At 32.4% G+C, this 21,825-nt stretch overlaps 7 protein-coding genes across 7 annotated transcripts in view; 3 read left to right on the top strand and 4 right to left on the bottom strand.

Moving 5' to 3' along the window:
- Nucleotides 1–438: 438 nt before the first annotated feature.
- SAPINGB_P002537 (uncharacterized protein) lies at nt 439–1,650 on the bottom strand (the record flags this gene model as incomplete). Its single annotated transcript, XM_031997255.1, has 1 exon — nt 439–1,650. One exon carries the CDS (start codon nt 1,648–1,650, stop codon nt 439–441), a length of 1,212 nt encoding a protein of 403 aa, XP_031853146.1.
- A 2,657-nt stretch (nt 1,651–4,307) lies between these two features.
- Nucleotides 4,308–5,586, bottom strand: SAPINGB_P002536 (uncharacterized protein; the record flags this gene model as incomplete). Its single annotated transcript, XM_031997254.1, has 2 exons — nt 4,308–4,411; nt 4,488–5,586. The coding sequence occupies 2 exons, from the start codon at nt 5,584–5,586 to the stop codon at nt 4,308–4,310; spliced, it is 1,203 nt and encodes a 400-aa protein (XP_031853145.1).
- A 3,496-nt stretch (nt 5,587–9,082) lies between these two features.
- Nucleotides 9,083–10,909, top strand: SAPINGB_P002535 (uncharacterized protein; the record flags this gene model as incomplete). The annotated part of the gene is made up of 1 exon (XM_031997253.1): nt 9,083–10,909. The coding sequence occupies one exon, from the start codon at nt 9,083–9,085 to the stop codon at nt 10,907–10,909; it is 1,827 nt and encodes a 608-aa protein (XP_031853144.1).
- A 636-nt stretch (nt 10,910–11,545) lies between these two features.
- Nucleotides 11,546–14,452, bottom strand: SAPINGB_P002534 (uncharacterized protein; the record flags this gene model as incomplete). Its single annotated transcript, XM_031997252.1, has 1 exon — nt 11,546–14,452. The coding sequence occupies one exon, from the start codon at nt 14,450–14,452 to the stop codon at nt 11,546–11,548; it is 2,907 nt and encodes a 968-aa protein (XP_031853143.1).
- Nucleotides 14,453–15,172: 720 nt separating this feature from the next.
- On the top strand, nt 15,173–17,773 carry SAPINGB_P002533 (uncharacterized protein; the record flags this gene model as incomplete). Its single annotated transcript, XM_031997251.1, has 1 exon — nt 15,173–17,773. One exon carries the CDS (start codon nt 15,173–15,175, stop codon nt 17,771–17,773), a length of 2,601 nt encoding a protein of 866 aa, XP_031853142.1.
- A 549-nt stretch (nt 17,774–18,322) lies between these two features.
- On the top strand, nt 18,323–19,474 carry SAPINGB_P002532 (uncharacterized protein; the record flags this gene model as incomplete). The annotated part of the gene is made up of 1 exon (XM_031997250.1): nt 18,323–19,474. One exon carries the CDS (start codon nt 18,323–18,325, stop codon nt 19,472–19,474), a length of 1,152 nt encoding a protein of 383 aa, XP_031853141.1.
- Nucleotides 19,475–21,067: 1,593 nt separating this feature from the next.
- SAPINGB_P002531 (uncharacterized protein) overlaps nt 21,068–21,825 on the bottom strand; it is a gene marked incomplete at both ends in the record, with an annotated part of 2,436 nt that continues 1,678 nt past the window's right edge. The window contains one exon of the mRNA XM_031997249.1: nt 21,068–21,825. This exon is cut by the window's right edge and continues 1,678 nt beyond it. Coding sequence (XP_031853140.1) covers nt 21,068–21,825 — 758 coding nt within the window.

The raw sequence follows: 21,825 nt of genomic DNA, 5'->3' as shown, positions 1-21,825 counted from the left end.
TATTTAAGAAAAAGCCTTCTTGGCCTTAAAAAAAAAGGGATAAATAGGTTAAGGGGTTGTTTCTTAAAAAAAGTTATCAATTTTAGTATTTTATTAGAGTTAAGGATAAACTCCAGCAAAGCTTGCATCTGTTAACGTTTGCACAAACTACAAAAACAAGACTTTCCTTTAGGTTTCTATCAAAGTGTTAATATCATTTTAAACAACAAAAAAAAAACGAGTATTGTAAACTTTACATCTAAACAAAACTAGCTTCTATAGGTATATTGCTGAAACAATAGTATTATTAGTCTACAGGGAATGGATTATAGAGCTAATTAGTGGATTATTGCTCTAATAATTAAGTCTTTGTTTTATGTTTCCATATATAAATTTTAAATTTTAAAGTATAACAACTGATTACATGAATATTATTACTATTAACAAATTTTTTTTTGTTTACTCTTTTCCACCTAAATCTGTATCTAGCATTGGCTCTGTTTTCGTAAATATATAATCTTGAAGATTTAACAACATTCCTTTCTTGAAGCGAGAAAGTCCAGGAATACCATATCGCCAAATGTTCATTGTTTTGTGAATATCATCCCAGGGGATGTTTGCTTCACTAAGTTGTTTGTTTTTATTAGGATCACCAGTTTCAGAACCTTTAGATTGGGGGCCTAAATCTTTGCGATAAGACCCTTGATTAAATAGAATTGGGAACACTGAATAATCCTCCAATGCACCGCTGGCAACAAGTCCACGAATCACTAGATCCACAGGATTACCCATGTCAACCATTGATCGTAATAACAACTTGTGAGCTCCTTGTCGAGTGATGGCATATGCACCAGTGCAAGCTTCTTCGGTTTGGTACCTAACAAGACGTCGTTGCTTCTCAATAGTCATTCCATGAATCATAAGAGGTGATTTTTCTGTGCCTTCAGGAGCATACGGGTCGTAGTACTGCACACTTAATTCCTTGCGCTTAGGGTTAGCATAGCAGCCACCAAGATTAATAAAGTCCCAATGATCAGATAGGTAAGGATCATTGCGTGAAACATGGGTGTCGTTATCAATTTTCCCAAGCTTATGCATGAGCTGCTCGAGGCCTCTTGAAAAGTGGGGCATGATGCGACGGATATTGACGTCCCATGCGGCATCACCTTCAAGCACAAGAAGGGTTTTCCAATTATTTTTGATCATGAGTCGCCAAATGTTTGCATGAGAGCGGAAGCAAGCCAAACCACCGGGACCCATTGTTAGGTATCGGTTTGCTGCAGGTGCGAATCCTTTGGGGTCAATGACCCTGCTACCGTCATTATTAGGGTTAAGTTTTGTGACATCGTCAGTTGTCACACCTTCGAATCGCTCAGGTCGAATGCCTGAAATCACGCTCTGCATGGTCATGGTATCGTCGAGGTCGTATCGTGAGGGAACATTGAGATATATAAGTTTAGAGAAACCAAGAGTGGAGTTTGTTAGCTCTAGCAGATCGTCTTTGTATGGTTCTTCTTCTAAGCTGGAATCGTCATTATTTTCTATGAACGAAGTTGAGATTGCTTTATTTGCAATAGGATTATGTGGGATGATTTTATAAGAAAGATGAAGGATAAGAACAACTATAGCTACTGCTGGGACCAGCAGGCGTAAATTCTTAAATGAAAACATTTATATTTTATTTGACGAAAAAAAAAAAAAAATAAAATATATTAAAAATGGGAAGATAAAAGAAAGGAGACTAATTCATATTATTATTATTATTATTTTTTTTTTTTTTTTTTAACTTGTAACAAAAAACATAAAAAGAAAGACGTAGACCAAACTTTTATATATACACTTATGTACATCTACCAGTTGGACATTTAATATGTTACTAATCGAAAATTTATTTAATTTATATAAATTTATTTAATTTAAAATTTATTTATTTAAATTTAATTTAGTTAGTTAGTTAGTTATAATTAGTTAAAACCTACTAGGTGGTTAAGAGGCGTCTATTGCTTGGCCTTGCTAAAGAAGTAAATAAAATGTTAACAATAAAAAGCCTTTCTCAACCAGGGAGGGAGGGGGGAAGAGTTTTTTTTTTAAAATATATATATTAATATAAGCCTTAGACACTAAGTGTTTATTAGATGTGCCAGATACCCTCCCCACAATGCTCCGAAGTGTTACTACTACCCGTTGTTACGCCGGTACTCTAGTCAGACAATGCTACGGTAAATTTAAGGTTCCGGTATATACGTTTAACAAATAACATAGTTCAGACTATGGTAAAAAAGAATACGTGTTATTTAAAATAAAATTCTTCTATCCTTAATTCCCCATCTTTCTAACCAACTTTAACTACTTTAACCTAACTATATTGTCCGATCCAACTGGATCTCTAAGATCTATACTTGATAAACTCAATGACTCTAACGGGCTATACTGTATTTTCTTATATTTTTCATACTTTTTCTCAGTTCACGTCCTGTTCCTTTTACCATTTTATCTAGAGAATATATATATATATATATATATATATTGTCCTTGGTCCTCCTCCGCTATAACCTTCATTTATACCTATAAGTGTAATATATATTCTTGACTAACTTTTGAATCTACCAACTTAAAGAGATCTATATAAATTTCTTAATAAGAGTAGATTTTGAAGACATCTAATGAACCTTTCAAGAAGGACAATAAATAAGGATTAGTTAGTGAATAATGATATTTCAAAGTTCTTTTAGTATTTATTTATAATTATCTTTGTTCATTCTGATATATACGTGCTATTTATTTATAAATAAATAGCACGTATATATCAGAATGAACAAAGATGAACTTATGTAATATTACTTCTACTATTAAGAAATAATATAATAATATAATAAAATATTACACTTTATTAAATGTGTAACATACTAAATCTAGATGTCTGGGGCTTTGCAACTTCAAAATCACTGCATTCCCACACTATTATTATCACCATCACCACCATTAATGATCATTTGCTCAACATAAAGAAGGAGCACTACCAAATATTCCATGAGAAAAAGCCAAGTACCCTTAAACTTTTTTTAATTTTTTTTTTTTTGGTTATGTTTATTCTTTTGAGTATAAAAGTATTTTACATGACTAGTCATGCAGATTAAGTAAAAAAAAAAAGATTATCTAAAGAAATAGCGTTGTTTCTTCCAACTTTAAAATGCTAAACGATTTATCCAAAATCGTCCACCTTTCGCCAAAATGAGCTTTGACTTAAATGCTATAATATATTATAAGTTAATGATAGAAAAAAGTCAAAAAGGTAAACTCAAGTCAAGTTTTTTTTTTTTTTTTTTTTTTTTTTTTCGATAAGCTTATTTTATAACTACATTTATAACTGCATATAACTTAGTTATAATATTACTTAAAGTAATATTTGCTCAAGTATCAAGAACATTCTGATTGAAAGAAATGTATTTAAAAGTATCTAGTTATTTATAAAATATTATTACCATAACAAGTATATTAAAAAAATTAAAAAAAAATTAAAAAAAAATTAAAAAAAAATTAAAAAAAAATAAATAAAATAATAGCCATTTTCGGTTCATCTTAACTCGCTTAGGTACGTTAACGTCTAGCATTTCAGAATTTGGCATAAGGCATTTTACATGCACGAAATATATTTCTGTGATGGGTTCAGCTTTTATATATATGATCATATAGCAGAAACTGTCTATAAATCATGGGCATATCACTTGAAAATAAAAAAAAATACAAAAAAATTTAAGATTTAATCAATTTTACTTTAATCTAATCTTGTTTCTTTTTTTTTGTTCTAATTCCTATTTCTCTATAAATCTTATTAATTATGGAAATACTTTAGAATTCTTTTTATTTATATATATGATCAATATATTGATCTTGTTGGAGTTTATTTTTGGTTATTTTAATGCCTGCTTAACTTTGTATGAATCGATTTTTAAGTTTCTTGTATTAAATATGGAAAGGTTAAAGTTTTGTCATTTTTCATTCGGTTCTTTCTTTTCTGATACTGTATCATTAAAAAAAACAAAAAAAAATATCTGTTATAGCTGGCTATTTTGTAAATGAACCTTTAAAAAGTTCAATTTTGGCAATCATCCTTTAATTTCACGACACGTCATCAATCCTTTATCTGATTATTAACCGAGAAAAAAGCTTACATATAAGAAAATGTACAACACACAACATCTAAGATAGACAATGCTAATTTATGATTTTAACTAAAAAAAACTATTTCTATGCTTATTTCCAAATAAACAGTAATAACGGGTCTAACTATACTTTCCTAAATATCCGTTTCATTCCTAACATCAAATTTAGTTAAATCCAGGAACAATTTTATAATCAAGTGATGTGCGCATCAAATATTCCAAAAACCCAGGAACCCACATAGCACGTAATGCTTCTCTATTTGGGTGGACTAAAAAAAAAAATTGAAAAGTTAGTAAAATAAAAATTTAGAAGCTTGACTAGTTGAATAGGATAATAATACTCACCATCATCTAATAAAACTTGTTTTGGTACAAAACTGTGGGTCAGTTCACCAATAGGCCAGTAATCTCCACCAGCATCTTTAATTACATGGTAGGCAACTTGATTGAGTTGTCTTACTTTTTGGCCAGAGTACCGAAGAGGTCGTGGAACATCAATCAAGTTATATCCAGCAGATGGTTTTTTGGGGAAATGTGACTCACGATAAACCAGACGAGTTCTAGGTAGTCTTTTTCTAATCATACCAACCATCTCTGTCAATGAATCCCTATATTCAATCAACTCTGCCTCGCTGAAACTCAAGGAATCAGGAACACCTGCAAGTTTAGCAACTCTGTCAAAGCGGGCCAGTTCCCACAATGCAGCATTAATAAAAGTAACTTGAGGCTCATCACGCTCCAAAGTTTTCAAACCTTCAAACGCCAAATTCACACGGTCACGCCAGTTGACCGGCTCCCAAAACTTGTCGTTTTGTCTTTCCCAAACATTTGACGCATCAAAGCCATACATAAAGTAGTTGACAATAGTTGTATTAAGGTATTCCATTTGGCAAACTCTTGGGAAACAGTTGGGGGCAGGTCTGCTTTTGTTGGTCCACAAGTGGTTGTGATCTTCTTGGTATGTTTCCTTTTGAAAGGAGTTAGTAGAAGAGCAAATATGGTTAACACTATAGCGATCCACAGAGTCTCCAAAAAAGACCATAGTCTTGTTGACAAGGTCTGGGATGTATTCTCTGGCAGTGATTCTTGCTGAAATATTGCGGGCAAGAGGCTGGCATGATGGATTTAATGAAATGTATGTGATGTCAGGATAGACCATATCTGTAGCATTGAAGTATCCGGCCTCATTATATGGGTCACAATAATGGTCAGGAACTTCGGGGCCTCCCAACGGATGTGTAGTAGTACTACTACTAACTGATGAAGTTGATTCTAATGTTGGACAGTTTTTTGAAGTATCAAACTTGGGAATGAAGGAAGATGGAACTCTTGGAGTACCAAATGGAGCTGAAGTACCAAGCCAATAACAAGCTATGCCACCAAATACAATAGCATTTGCTGCAATAACAAGTAACCACTTGTTTTGAAGTCGAGCGAATGACATGAGGATTCTAGAATTCTAATGGCGATCTTCGAGATGATTTTTTTTTGAAAAAAAAAAAAAAAAAAATCTATTTTATGGGTAACTAAAATGGGATAAAAAAAAAAAAAGAGAAGGTTTTATTTTATTTTATTTTTTTATTTTTTATTTTATTTTATTTTATTTTTTATTTTATTTTTTATTTTATTTTTTTTTTTTATTTTTTATTTTTTTTTATTTTTATTTTTATTTTTGTTTATTTTATTTTATTTTAATTTCTTCTTCTTATTCTTCTTCTTGGAAAAACATTTGTTGTGGTTTTTATTTAATTAATCAATCCAAATAATTCATTTATTATGTCTACCTGTCTTTGTACTTGGTATACTACCACTATCGGGATCACACAGGCATAATTTATAAATTAATTATTAAAGAAAATTTTAACAATGAATAATATTTAAAAAAAAATAATAAATTATATATATATATCTAAGTTATTAATAAGTATTTTTATTTTTATTTTTATTTTTTTATTTTTTTATTTTTTTTGGGCGTATAGGATAATAATTTTATATATATAAAACCAACAAAACCAGCTAGTAATACGTTTTTTCAATGAGTTAATCTAAGATTTGAGATAATAAGCAAATGATTTTAAGTTGGGTCAAATTCGATTTTAATATTTAAGTATATACTTATAAATTTATTATATATATATATATTATAACAGGATCTAATTATTTGACTTTTTTTTTATATTTATTTATTTTATTTTATTTATTTTATTTTATTTATTTTATTTATTTATTTTATTTATTTTATTTATTTTATTTATTTATTTTATTTATTTTATTTATTTTATTTATTTTATTTATTTTATTTATTTTATTTATTTTATTTTATTTAATAGATATTAATCAAAGCCAAAGGCTTATCCAGAAGTACTTTAAAAAACTTAAAAAAAGTTAAAATTATCCGATCTGCTACATTCCATAAAAGTCTTTTTTTTTTTTTTTTGCCAGGAGAAAGAAAAAGCAAGTTGACACGCCGTGATCTTTTAAATAAAGGAGGGAGAAGAAGAACAAGTGAATTATTACCCAAATTGAGATATATATGGATATGGATATATTTCATATTTAATTGTCATGGTAGCCAAACTACTTTATGGTTAAATTAATAAACCGAAGCACCAATAATTATGTTATTACAAGCACACACTATATTTAAGCTTAATTATGTAATTATGTCATTATGAAACTAGGCTCAATAAAGCTTTTTTATTTTATTTTATTTTATTTTATTTTATTTAACATAAAATTACATAATCATTTAAATTAGACACCTGACTAGGTAGTCTTACAATTTCTAACTTCCTTTTTCAAGTTCAAAGTCTATATCCTAACTCTGATGAATATTTTAAAAACTACTAAATATTCTCAATCTTATATGTTCTTAAATTATAATATATTGTTATATCAAAAAAAAAAATAAAAAATAAAAAAAAAAATAAAAAATAAAAAAAAAAATAAAAAATAAAAAAAATTTACTTATATAAATAAATCTATAAAACGATGTCTTGATATCGATATTGTAGAAATGTCAAGGTGAAGAAGGTCCAAACATGCTTGGTAAATTGATTATGATATGTTGGACGTTGCTCTATCTTTTTTTTTTAATTTACTGAACATCTAGAAATTCATTTACTAATCAGTATTCCATGAAGAAGAAGAAGAAGAAGAAGAAGAAGAAGAAGAAGAAGAAGAAGAAGAAGAAGAAGAAGAAGAAGAAGAAGAAGAAGAAGAAGAAGAAGAAGAAGAAGAAGAAGAAGAAGAAGAAGAAGAAGATGATGATGATGATGAAAAAAAAAAAAAAAAAAAACCTTTATCATTTTAAAGTCGACTATCAAATACGCCACTCCTAATTTTTGGAATAAATAGAGATGGATTGTTTGGAATGTTGTTTTCAATAATTTCTGAATTCCTACATACAATTATAGACAGGTAGGGTAACAATTTAAATTTTTTTTTTTTTTTTTTTTTTTTTTTTACAAAAAAAAAAAAAAAAAAAAAAAAAAAAAGGTAATTTTTAAAGGTCGTTACGTAGTAGGCAAAACTTTCCGCCTAACGCCAATCCCAATAAGGTAACAAATATTTTATTTTTTTTTTCGGTCCGGTGGTTTCATTTTTAGATAATTAACCATAATTATGCATGCCAAGATAAAAAAAAACAAAAATTAAAATAACGCCTATAGATTTGTGTTATTATTTGGTGTTGGAAGGAGAAAATTACAAATCGGGACTTTGGCTTTTGAAATTGTTAAACTGGATTTTATTTTTTAATAGTTTAACTAATATATATATTGAAAAAAAAAAAAAAAAAAAAAAAAAAGGCCACGAACTCAATTTACCCACAAATCTTCACTTCAGAAAGCCTCAAGACAAGCTTGAGATATTAAAGCTTGGTGATTCAAATCCTGTGTACTTTATATATAAAATTCTAATAAAATTTAAATAAATATACAATCTTTTATCAAACTACTTTATTCCTTTATTCTTATAATCTTATATTCTTGTGACATTTTTTGTAAATATCGTCAATAAAAGAAAAAAAAAATTCTTTTTCTTAAAATTGTCTTGTTGGTTTAAGGAAGGAGTCTTTAAATATATATACATTGGTGATCCAAGAACGAACTTATTTATTTTAACTATGCAAGGACAAATCATTTCAATTTATGAATATTGATACTTTAAGAAAAAAAAAACATATCTTTTAACATACTAACCACACATACTTAAAAAAAAAAAATAATAATAATAATAATCACATTGAATATACAAGCTGGGGAATGGAGGGTATTTTATTTCATGAAATTGATTTGATTTAACAAGTCGAATTCCATTTGACAGGAGATGGTGAACAAGAACTTTTTTTTTTTTTTTTTTTTCTAGAAGTTTGTAATGTAACACATTGTTTATATATCTAATAACACTGTTGAAAATACGTGGGAGGGAAATGGGAAATGGGAAATGCCCCTAACAAAATGGCCGATTTCTTATAAATCTGCAAGAAATTTTGATTTTTATCTCCTCCTCGTCCTAATTCGATCATAAAAAATTACCATCTTGGGAATTCTTTGATAATCATCCACACAAACATTACTAAGATTGATTCAATTCTTACTAAAAACCAACACAATCCTGACTAATTTGTCACGTGAAACTTTTCCATTTTCCCACCCATTTATTTTCAAGTGTGTAATAATGTCAAATTGACTGTAAAATGTAGATTTTTTGCCCACTATATATATTTTAAATTTACTTTATCATGTTTTATTTTTAAAATCTACTCACCAACTTATTTTTATTTTTTATTTTTTTATATTATTATTATTATTATTATTATTATTCTTAAAATCCATCCTTTTGTTTTCTCTTTATAACCTTATATATTTATATATATTTATGTATATATAATTTGTATTTTTTTTTTAATCTTTCTCTTCAATTACCAAGTGAAAAACATGCCCCCAAGCTCAGGAGTACAGTTTGCCCTTTTTTTGGTTGCAAATGTCTTGGTCCTTTTTTGGCTCATTCGCACCTTGTCAGTATACTCCCTCAAGCCTTCTCCCATCGAACAAGTGGCCCCTCAAACCTTACTCTCAGATACCCCAACACTCATTCAAACTGCAACAGCTACAGCTACAGCTACAGCTACAGTCAAAACAACAATAACTGCAACCACAACACTGAAATCAGTTGAAACAATCGTGGAAACAATCGTGGAAACATATACTGCCATTCCATTCCAGTACTCTCATGATCAATCAAAACCACTATTGGAACAATGCGACCCCTACAATGAACCAGGTTACTTTAATGCTTCAGATCACATTTATTGGAACACTACATATCACTCTCTAAACCCAGGGTGCCAACCTCTTTATTTAGATATTTTCCAGAAAATGAAAAGAAAGGAAGATATTCCAGAGCTCGTGAATAAAACTGCTATTTTTTTTGGCGACTCTGTTGATAGACGTCAACTAATTACAATCTGCAATACTGTCAAGGGTACCGTAACCCAAACTTACCAAGAAGATCATGACAAGCCTTGGAATACTACTGTCGCCAAAGAAGCTCCCAACTGCTTCCCCCGAATTTGCCATGTCCCTCATTATAATTTGACCTTGGCCATTTACTTCATGTACGGGTTTGATTCTGATGGTATCTGGATGGACAGGAAAGAAAAGTTTTGGGAACCACAACAATGGCGTGCACGTTTGGAGCTCTTTTCTGAAACTATGAAATCACTTGGTCGTGGTGACCCTGATGTCGCATTCTTTAATTTCGGTCTATGGGAACTTGCTCGTCTCGACCGGCTTGCATCATGGGCTAAATTACCAGAAACAATGAGTTTTAACCTAACCCAGCTCACTGGCTACCAAGAAAATCTTCTTGAATTTACAACAAAACTTAAAGCCAGATTACCTAATTCCCAACTTGTTTACCGCGAAGCACATTATCCTTTAAAAGCTAGGTACAGATATACCCCAGTTGATATGCCACGGAACTATAGATATGCTGCTCAGAAAGTAGATCAGCTCAATCATGTGGCTCAGTCAGTAATGAAAAATGAAGGTGTGGTTTATTGGCCAATTGGTCAATTGACAAGAGGTATGCCTAAACGGGAGTTGTATATGGATGATGTACACCCAAACAAGCGTTCGTTTTTAAACATCTGGGGGCCTGGTGTGATGGAATATATCCTTCGAAGTCCACGTGTCGGTGAAACAGTAATTGAAGAAGTTAAAGATGATAAGCAAGAAAACAAGAAAGAGGATAAGAAAGAGGATAAGAAAGAGGATAAGAAGGAAGATAAGAATGAGGATAAGAAGGAGGATAAGGAAGATAAGAATGAGGATAAGAAGGAAGAAAAGGAAGACAGCAAAAAACAAGACGTTCAAAAGAGTAAACAAGAGGACGCTCAACAAAACACCCAAGAGGAAAACAAAGAAGAAAATAATGAGGATAAGAAAGAGGATAAGCAAGAGGACAAGCAAGAGGACAAGCAAGAGGACAAGCAAGAGGACAAGAAGGAGGATAAGCAAGAGGATAAGCAGGAGGATAAGCAGGAGGATAAGCAAGAAGATAAGAAAGAGGATAAGCAAGAGGAAAAGCAAGAGGATAAGCAAGAGGATAAGAAAGAGGATAAGAAAGAGGATAAGCAAGAGGATAAGAAAGAGGATAAGAAAGAGGATAAGCAAGAGGATAAGAAAGAGGATAAGAAAGAGGATAAGAAAGAGGATAAGAAAGAGGATAAGAAAGAGGATAAGAAAGAAGGTAAAAATTAAGATGATAGAATAACAAATAAAAGAAAAATTGGGAGTGCAATCAAAGTGATAACCAAGGGGGAAATCATGAAGATAATCAAAGTGATAAACAAAAGGAATAAATAACAAACAAACTACGAACCAAAGGATAAGCTAGAAAGAAAGAAAAAAAGAAAAAAAAAGCAAGACCATAAAGAAAAGGATACTCTAAAAATATTAATTGAAATATTGTCAAAGGTTGTTAATAAAGGAAAAAAAAAAATTTTTTAATTTTATATTTGAGGCCATTTAAAGTAATTTACGACTCATAATCACTTTGGTTTACAATATTAATTTTCATTTAATTTTATCAAAAGTATTTGGATTGAATCAAGATTTTTTTTACTTAAGTTCCTTTCTGATAGCGTTAAATTATTGTTTTTTTTTTTTTTCTCTCTCTCTCTCTCTTTCATACAATAATGATCCATGCAAATAACCTATGATCATATCAGATCTATTCATAACGTTTTGATCAATTTTATCTACTACTAAATTTATTTTATAATTTAATTTGATAAATAGACAAGTAAATCTTAATTCAGTTACTTTTTTTTTTTTATTTTAATTATTTTAAAAAACTTTTAATTAAATAAAATGTACATAGCTGAACCTCTCGGTTTAAAATGAATCTCTTTTTTCCGGTTCACCAGTTTCAGTTGAATCCAAATAATACTCCCAACCAATTGCACATGCTTTTGCAAGTACAATACAAATCCCTGAAGTTATAGTAAGATTCAGACTAAAAAGTATCCACCATGATTTATCGGGTCCTTGAGACAAGCGTTCTGCCATGGTATCAACAGCACTGTTTTGACTGTAAGAAAGATCCCACGAGGGGTCAGTTCTAGGCTGCTGTCCGGTCCCGCCGGACAAGATGTAAAGGAAATTGCTCCCAAAATTCGTAAGCAGTACATGACGACGCATCACCAGTAACTCAAACCCACAAGATGATACAAAAATGTAAGCACGGGCAGCATATTTTTTTGAAAATACATTATAGCGTAGCACAGCCCATAATCCAAAGATTGAAAGAGTAACCAATGTGTGAATGGCGGGTGTATATGCTGCTCCGCGGTTCTCCATAGAATCAGCATATAGTTCAAGGTTATAATCAGAAAACGTAGCAATCGTTCCAGACCCATTAAGATGTGGAATAGGGAATTTAAATGCGTAGAAAAGATAATTTCCAAGTAAACATGCTAGAACTGCGGAAATATATCCTGACCACTTGGAAAATATTTCTGGGAACTTCCATTCCTGTAAAATTTGGACTATTGACTTTCCACCAAGATTCGATTCTGCTGTTAAAACAGGGCTCAAAATTTCCTTGGAGTGGGCCAACCAAGCGGTAAGTACAGCAAAAAAAAGCACCCAAAAATCATCAAGAATAGGGTGTTGGCGTTGGTATTTGTATTGAAATGATGAAAGTGTCTGATTTCGATCTAAAGCTATTTGTGATACTAAGTGACGGCGTAAAATATAAACAACAAAAGCAATAGAAGTAATCACTGTCATTTGAATAGCGACAGCTGCAGTATTGCGCATTTGGTGACTACCCAGTCTGGTCACAAAGTCCAATGATGATATTGTCAGTGCACAGACAATAGGAATAACAATGGCCACAAACATGTACCAAAATAAAAGCTTAGCAGAGATTGGTGCAACAGTAGCAAGAACCTGAAAGTGTGAAAGATTTTCTGATGCATGTGGAATAAGAAGTAAAGATATAAGTTGGGGAAGCAAAAATACATGCAAAATGTTTATAGCGGGAAACTTGAGAGCCTTGTAAAAAGAAGATTGGTTAATCCTTAACTGAGAAATATAATGGGTAGTGTAAATGTAAACATCTACTGCTGCCCAGGATGTCAAAGCTAAACGAGCCAAAAGAGCGCCCTCAAATTTGGAGTCAATATTATCGTATCCTGATATTTCAATTGCAAGTAAAATTAGCAGGCATCCTCCTTTAAATTCTTTAAGTTGCCAGTTGTGAGCTTTTGTAGGACCAAATGAGGCTGCACCCAAGAAACCAACAAATTGGATAAGTATTATGAATAAATATGGGGTATAATTAAGACCAACTTTAACAAATTTGTGGGTGCGTTCAGTGTAATAGACATAGAAAACCACAACCAGAGTCATTAGTAAAGTAAATGCTGGTAAAACTAGTTGTAAAACCGAAACTCCCATACTTTCTGAAGCAGAATTAACTGTAATAAAGAAAAAAAATAAAATGGAAATAAATGACAAGATTAAAAGAATTGAAAGACCAGCTCGTGAAGATTCTGAAACGGGGGCATAGTCGACGCAGCAAGTTCCTTTAAAAGGTTCATTAAGTACACCAGCATCTGCAGCATCTGCAAGCCTTTGGTTGCACATATGATTAAGCAGAATATTGGCCATAAGAGTACGTGTTTGTTCAATATACCCGATTCCATCGGTTTGATATAATTCGGCATGGTTTGCTCCTACAAGGTCGTTAATCACTGGAACATAAAATAGTTTAGGTAGGTTCAAATTTTTAGCAAAAGTTGCTTTCGAAACTATACCCCCAGATAAGGGTCTGCCATCAGGGTCCCTTTGAAATTTAATAAGGTTATCAGTATTGGCCACAACATTGGTAATAAGTCCTAGTGGGTAGGCTTGTTTATTTGTAGAGTTAAGCATGGGATAATAGGGAATCAGTGGTGGGGCATAATAAATCCGTTCAAAAGCCAAGTGACCATCCTGGCTGATTGGGTCTAAAAGTGAAGTGAGGAATAAGCCTAAGTTTTGAGTGAATTCATGGTTTTTCTGGGGGAGTTCATCATTGGTTGATTTTGAAAAAAACTGGAGTCCTCCAGATGCAAAAAGATATGATCGAGGATGGCTGATACGATTATTTTTTTGGGCAAGTTTTAAAGCATTAGCTTTGTGAAGAGATTTGGTGCCATTTTTAGCAATATCGGCAATAATATCTGCATTGGATCCGTTAAAATAAGGCATAGCTAAAAACCGAACGCGCACATCTGTTGGTAATGTAAAGTCAAAGTTATGAAACTCATCTTCAACTTGGTTGTAATATCGCTCAGGCCATAATGCGTTGAGAAATCCATAAAAGACCTGTTTGGTGGTCATGTCGCCTGCGACTATGATTTCATCTCCAGGTTCAAGACAAGCTTGGTAAGAGCCAGAAATATCTTGGTAAGGGTGTAGAGTGCATCCGTCGGGCTGCCATGCCTTGGGCAAGAATTTGTCTTGGTCAAAGTATCTTCCGTAAGTCAATAAAGAGTTACAACGAGATGAAATTTCACCGCTAGAAATTTTAAGCGGGGAATCTTCCTGATTGGGAGAATTTGAATCAGAATACGTATTTAATGCATCGTCACGAAATCTTGATGGAGAAGAAACTTGGGCACGGGTTGAAGAGACAATAGAGCTTGTGTGGGAGGTGAGCAGAATGACTAGAGCCAAAGCCATTAATATTGGGAAAAGAGCCGATCGGACGACCATCCCATGGACTGCCCACCGGATCCATGTAGAAATCATGTGTAGATTAAGAAAACAAGATGATAAATTAAAGGAGGGATGAGGTGGAGATGTTTATTTAAAAAAGAAATAAAAAAATAAAAAAAGGGTTTTAACTACTATATACGTTTTTAATAAAGTAAATGACAACAATAAAAAAAAAAATTAAAAATACGCTCAGGTTAAGAATATCTGTACCTCGGTATATATATATAAAAAAAATGAATTTACAAAATGAAATTTGAAAAAGTTTTAATGAATAAATATATACAAATTAAAAGGTTTATAGGATTAACTAAAGATAAATATTGGAAATAGGGATTTAATGATCTGTTTCAAATTATTTAAAAAAAAAAAAAAACTTTTAAAACTAAATTTACCATGAGAACTTTCTCTTCTACTTATAAGATTTAATAAAAGCAAAGATTTCAATTAAAAACAAGTCAATCTATTACTAGTTATAATAATATCAAGAAATGAGTTTAACAAATGGTTATTCCTTGTAGTTTTTGTTAATTATACAATATATATATATATGTATATATGTATTTATCATACAAAGCTTTAAGAGCTTTAACCACCTCCTTTTTTTTTAACCACCCTAAGAAACCCTAACCTCTAAAACACCTTTCTTTTTCATATCTCATTTTAAGGCTTTTTTTCAATTTCAAATTAAGAAGAAGAAAAAAGAAATAAATAAAAAAAAACACCTAAAAGCCTTGTTCTCTTTGTAACTTCTCAATGAAGATTTGGAACACACCACATCTAGTCTTTTTAAGCACTATTATTTTCTTGTTGATCTCCTCAGTTCTGTCAAATGTGAGACTACGTGGAGTTTACCGCACCGGCGGAGACCGCACAGCTCGATGTGATGCAATTCTTAAAACTGGCAGGTACCTTGATGAGCCGTCATTTGGTCCGAAACAATGGCAGCCGGATGGATGCGCTTTACACAAGTACTATCAGCATTCGTCGGGGAACCCTTTAAATCCCTGCTTACTACCTGGAGATGAAATAATAGTTCTTGGCGATTTAAGTGGTCGCCAAATCTTTGACGGGCTAGCCAATACTCTTGAACAAAAAGATTCAAATGAAATTCAATCTCAAGATCGCCTGACAACTGTACGAAGCAATATCACTGTGACTTTCTTGTGGTCACCATACTTTAATGACTCAAGCATTTCAGTCATCAAAGATATATCTGAAAAAGGCGTAGAATCAGAATACAAAAAAGATGCAAAATCACTTGTGCATCCAAATGATTCAACTCCACCGCGTACATTTTTAATTCTTGCAGGTGGATCTTTGTTTGCACAAAACATGGGACAAGAAGGGGTATCAATGTATTCAAATAACCTCAATGCCCTTTTTGATATTATTCGTGCAGCCAAGCCTGGTGCAATTGAACCGGCATATTTTGCACCAATTGTAATGCCATACTATTCACTCAGCCCTAATTTAAATGACCCAGCATCTGTGGGTTCTATGGTATCTGCGGTAGATGATATTTTTGGTTACCGACGAAGATCAGATGTTTCTCGAGGATCTGGTGGAATTCTTTTTAGCACACTTGATTCATCTAAGCCAGCAATATACTATGCGCCAGTTATTCAAAATCTTGGAGGCGAAAATCATCCAGGCCATAGTGATGCTTCCACTGGAATGTACCTGTCGTCAACAGCTCGTTATATTGCGTCCAATATATTTTTGAACCACATGTGCAACCGTGAAGTAGCTCCAGCACATTGGGGGAATGAAAAAGAGCATGGTACGGAGTCCTTTTCTGGGACCTGCTGTGTGGAATATACAGGAGGATCAGGGTGGATTGTTATAGGGGGGTTGCTACTAGTTGTAGTCACTGTTTATGTTTTATTTAAGATTCACAGGGTGAATTTAGCTATAAAAATATTACCGATTCTTGTGGCTATTTTATATGTTCATGTTGCTGAGCGAACACCAGCTTTAAGTACACAAATGCTTTATTTTGATGCACGCAACATGGTTATTTTTATACAAATTGGGATTTTCTTAGCCTTTTTTTATAGAAAGGTGGATGAGCCATTGATATTGAAGAATTTTGCATTAAGCGAGACTTTCATTTCAGAGTTTAAAGGAATTTGCGTTGCACTACTTATTCTGATTGAGTTTACAGGCTATGACTTTCAACTGAAAAGTTTCAATGGTACCATTTGTGCTGAACTGCTTAAAAGTAGCTGGCTGCTTCTTGAGGTCTATCAGTATACTTTACAACTTGCTGCTAAAAAAGAGTTTTTATGTGGTTCAGTCGGTAAGTTCATTGGGCTTAAGATTTTGCGTCTTCTTGTGCTGCCTACGCTTACAGCACTGGTTCTTATTTCCCCAGACCGATTAAACCCTCAGTTTTATGTTGAACCTTTAGTAATCAGGCTATTATTTTGGCATTTATTTGTGACAGTTGCTCTCCTGATAACTCAGATTTTATCAACTCAACTTCATTTCTTGCAGCAGCAGCAGCAGCAAGTTCACAGATTAGGTCTGGCTATTTTAGCACTCTTGGGGCTTCTTACGTATTTATTTTTCCTTCCCAAGAATCAATCTGGGGATTACTGGCTCATTTGTGCCAGTGTTGCTGCAGCTTGGTCCAGTCAATTCGCCAACACTATTCAAAGCACTACTACTAGTGTTTCTACTAGTGCTGACACTAGTATTAGTGCTGGCGTTACTACTATTGTTTCAAGACGATTTGCACTATTAGGAGGCACTTGTTTGGCTATGGTATTTAATGCCGCATATATACTTGTGCCTGTTTATATTCCTGAGCTCATAGGGTCTCAAGTGAATCATTCAATTCTTGAGTGTAATGGAGCTGCTTACTCCGAGGCAATTCGACATCGTGGGGAAGCCTATACCCCACAAATTCACTTTTTACTAAGTTCTGTTTTTGTTATTTCGTGGGTCTTGCTGCGGGCAGGATTAGGTCCACAGACATATTTAGGTAGTTGGATTTTGATGCTTGGGTCTTGTGCCTATGAAGCTGTTGTTCTTCGCATGCACATTGCGCTGACTGGTGCAGGCACAGTTGCATTATGGGTAGTTCCTTGGGGAACAGGTCATGTTATTTCTGGGTTACTGGAGCGAGCGCTACAAAAAGTTTCAGCCGATGCTCCATACCACTTGTTTGAGTATCCCGGGAGACTGTGGTACGAAACGAGTCAGGTAGTTAATGGGCTTGTTGTATTTGGCATTTTTGGTGTAATTGCTTATGAGTCAAGCCGAATGTGGAGAGAGGAGGAGGAATTTGATGAGGGGAAAAAGAAGGAAAAGAAAGTTTTTGGTGATAAAATAGAAGGTTTAGGAGTATAACTTAGTTAAGCTATTTTTGGGAATAATAAATTATTTTAGAGTATTTAAAAATATATATATATATATATATATTATATATAATATTGAAAAGATAAAAAAAAAAAGAAAAATTTAAACATTCTCTAAAACTTTTTCAAATTCATTATTTTCAAATTCGTTAATTAATATAAAATTCATTAATATATAAATTTTTTTTTAATCTCCATTTAGTTGTTTCTGAAGTTAGCCGCATAGCTGACAAATATTTCCTAGGTGATGACTAAACATTTATATAAGCCAAGGGTGAAAACTCTAATTCTGCCAGCTCACAGCCCTAAAAAAAAAAAAATAATAAAAATATCCCAATGCTTGCCTTTAGAAAAATGAAAAAGAACCTTTTCTTTCCCCTTTTCAAAAACTTTTATAAATTATATAAAAAAAAAAAAAAAAAAATTATATTTAAATAAATATCCCAATATTTAAAGCTGGAGTTTACAGGTAGACTTGGGCTTTTTCAACCTAAAGAAAAAAACATTGTCAACTCCCACCCAAAAAAATACATCTGCAGTCATGGCCCGCAGTACTTTCAAGGTGGCTCGACTTACAGCCATCACGCTGTTCCTCGTCTTCCTCATCTACAAGTTTGCCGGTAACAAACCTGAAACACTCTTAGAACAAGGCTCACAACAACTTGACTACCTGCGTCAGCGTATGCCTTCATCTTTTGCAGGTGGTTCCAGCATCAAGGAGCCAGAAGATGAAAGAGTCAGTGCGACGTTTGTTACTCTTGCCCAGAATAAGGACTTGTACTCGCTTGTGGATTCCGTCAAGGCTATGGAGGACCGTTTCAACCACAGATATCACTACGACTGGGTTTTTTTGAACGACAAGGAATTCAATGATGAGTTCAAGTCTGTTATGACCAACCTTATTTCAGGTAACGTGTCTTTTGGTGTCATTCCCAAGGAACACTGGGGATACCCAGAATTCATTGACCAGGAAAAGGCTGCTCGCAACCGTAAGGCCATGGCTGCCAAGAAGATTATCTATGCAGGCTCCGAATCATACCGTCACATGTGCCGCTTTGAGTCGGGCTTTTTCTGGAGACATCCTCTCATGCAAAAGTACCGCTGGTATTGGCGAGTGGAGCCCGGTGTGAAGTTTTACTGTGATATTGAGTACGATTTGTTCAAGTACATGCAGGACAATGACTACAAGTACGGCTTCACTATTTCTATGCATGAGTTTAGAGAAACCATCCCCACGCTGTGGAACACAACTCTTGAGTTTGTTAAGAAACATCCTGAATATGTTGCCAAGGACAATCTTCTTAAGTTTGTTTCTGATGATGGCGGTAAGACTTACAATCGCTGTCATTTCTGGTCCAACTTTGAGGTGGCTGATATGGAATTTTGGCGTGGTCCGGCATACTCGGAATACTTTGACTACCTGGATCAAACAGGTGGTTTCTTTTATGAACGTTGGGGTGATGCTCCAGTACATTCGATAGCAGCAGCGTTTTTCCTTAATAAAACCCAATTCCATCATTTTGAAGACCTTGGATATTACCACGGGCCCTATACAGCGTGCCCAACTACACAGGAACTGCGTCGTAAAGGTCGTTGTACTTGTGATCCATCTAAAAACTTTTCTTGGAAGGGATTTTCGTGTACTACTCAATATTATAAAGCCCAGGACATGGAAATTCCTCAAAAGTCTTAAAAACAACAACAACAACAAAAAAATATAAATATATTGATTTAAATAGAAGCAAAATACATTAAATTTTTATACGGTTTTTTAGAATAGAAGAACTTTTTATTTTTATTATTATTATAAAATAATTATTTTGGTTTTCTACATGTTTATGATTAATTTTTTTTTTTTTTTTTGTTGCTTAAAAACTAAAAAAATAAATAAAATAAAATAAAATAAAATTAAATAGATCTATATATGGTGTGGCTTAACTTGATATTTTTTTAAAAAGTGATTAACCCATTTAATTGATGGAAGTGAAATATTACAAGAAATAATTGTAACTGATTAAGTTAACAATGACGCAGTTTGGTAACCAACATATTAGTATTATTATAATAATTAGTAGTACTATTAAGTTAATATGGCTTAACCGCCTTTAACAAAAACTTCATGCATTAAGCCAATTATTGGATAGCTATGCACTATTCTTTTTTTTTTTTTTTTTTAATAATAATATCAGGAATATATTATTATTATTATTATTTAATGTTCAAATCAGTCTTAAATCTAATCTAATAATAGTTATTTATTAAAGTAGAAATAAAAAAAATAAAATAAAAAACATCTGTCAAAAAAAAAAAAAAAAAAAAAAAAAAAAAAAAGAGTATATATAATAATTATTTAAATAAGTTTTGAATTTGTAAAATGAAAAAAAAATAAAAAATAAAAAATTAAAAAAGTTTAACAAAAAGCTTGGTTTGATTCAAAGTCATTTATTAATTAGTCTAGCTTTAAGCCAAGGATTTGGCATTATAACTATTTTATTTTAAAGTTCTTAGGTTAAGGTGGTTAAATTAACAAATGTTCTTAACAAAGTGGGGGAAAACAAAAGATACCTACAAACAAAGCTACCTTTTAATAAAAATAAATGGGTTTATATTTATGTCCAAACAAAATAAGGAAATAGGCATATTACAATCTTTAAATATATATATATAAAAAAAAAAAAAAGATAGAAAGACTTAGAATAGTAATGTAAATACCGAATATATTTATTTTATTTATGAATCAAGAATTATTTGAAAAAAAAGAAAATTTCACATGTGCAAGTTTAAAAATATTAATTCTACAAAATTTTTGAAAGTAAGAAAGAAAGAAAAAAAGAAAAAAAGAAAAAAAAACATTTTAACTTTATGCACGCGCCAAATAAAACGCGTTTTGACATCTCTGTTAACTGATATATATATATATATATATATATATATATGTGCGCATTTACAATCAATTAGCAAAATAATTAAGCACGTGACTACACTAAAGATATGAGACTTTTCACCAATTGTGCACCATTTCAGCATCTTTATCTCCCGCAGCTTGACTTTGCTTATAATTAAAACATGAGCATGTATACTCTTTAAACTGTATAATAATTTTTTTTTTTTTTTTTTGTAAGTTTGGTCTCTTGCAAATATATAAAAGGGAAATTTTCATTCTCTCTTTCTCTATTCCTTTTTTTTTTTTTTTTTTTTTTAAACATCACTTTTATATATATTAAACAAATCACATTTCTTTATTTTTTTTTTTAAAAAAAAAAAAAAAAAAAAAGACAAACAACTATTAATCTTGTTCCTGCAAGGGCAAAGGCAAAGGCATCTTATCATCAAGTTCCTTGTCATCTTTACCCCAAGCCCAAACATGTCCACAAGTATATGATACAAGTCCAAACATGGAACTTGATATAATAAACGCCAGACATTTGCGCAACTTGCCTTGGATATTCCACAGTAGATATGGGAACTTATAACCCTCAGGGAGTTCATTTTGGGAGCGCTGAGTCTGTGGTGCTATATGTGCGCCAGTCCATACATACTCCAAAACAACAGAACCACCTGCACTTAAAAATACATATGGATATAGCTCAAGGGCCTCATAAGTGAATTGTGCCGAGTTTGATCCCCACCAACTGAAACGGTAGTTGGTATTAATGAGTATCCAGTAGCGTAGCAGACCATAGCAGGCGTTACTGCTAATTACTAAAAAGAAATGCAAAAGAGGATTGTAAAAATTCTGGCGAAGATTAAAAAGCTCTAAAGCTTTGGGCATCTGCAAGTAACTGAATGGGTATTGGTAGTGATTTTCCGAGGGTTGATCAGGGAGGTCAAAGTAAAAGGTAAAGGCAACCAAGTTGACCAATGAAAACAGGCCAATGCCTGCGGTTATATATACGATTGAAGGTATTTGTTTGGTGTAGTTATTGTTAATATCAAACAAGACATTCCGGATTCTTGAAAATAGCACAACAGCCAGTACCACCCAGTAATCTTTAAAGAGGAAGTCTAAATCGCCTGGTTGGTTACTGTTGAAAAATTTAACAC

Source organism: Magnusiomyces paraingens (assembly GCF_902498895.1).
Source record: "Magnusiomyces paraingens strain CBS 517.90 genome assembly, contig: contig2, whole genome shotgun sequence".
NCBI classification, from domain to species: Eukaryota; Fungi; Ascomycota; class Dipodascomycetes; order Dipodascales; family Dipodascaceae; genus Magnusiomyces; species Magnusiomyces paraingens.
This window is presented reverse-complemented; position numbering and strand designations above follow the sequence as displayed.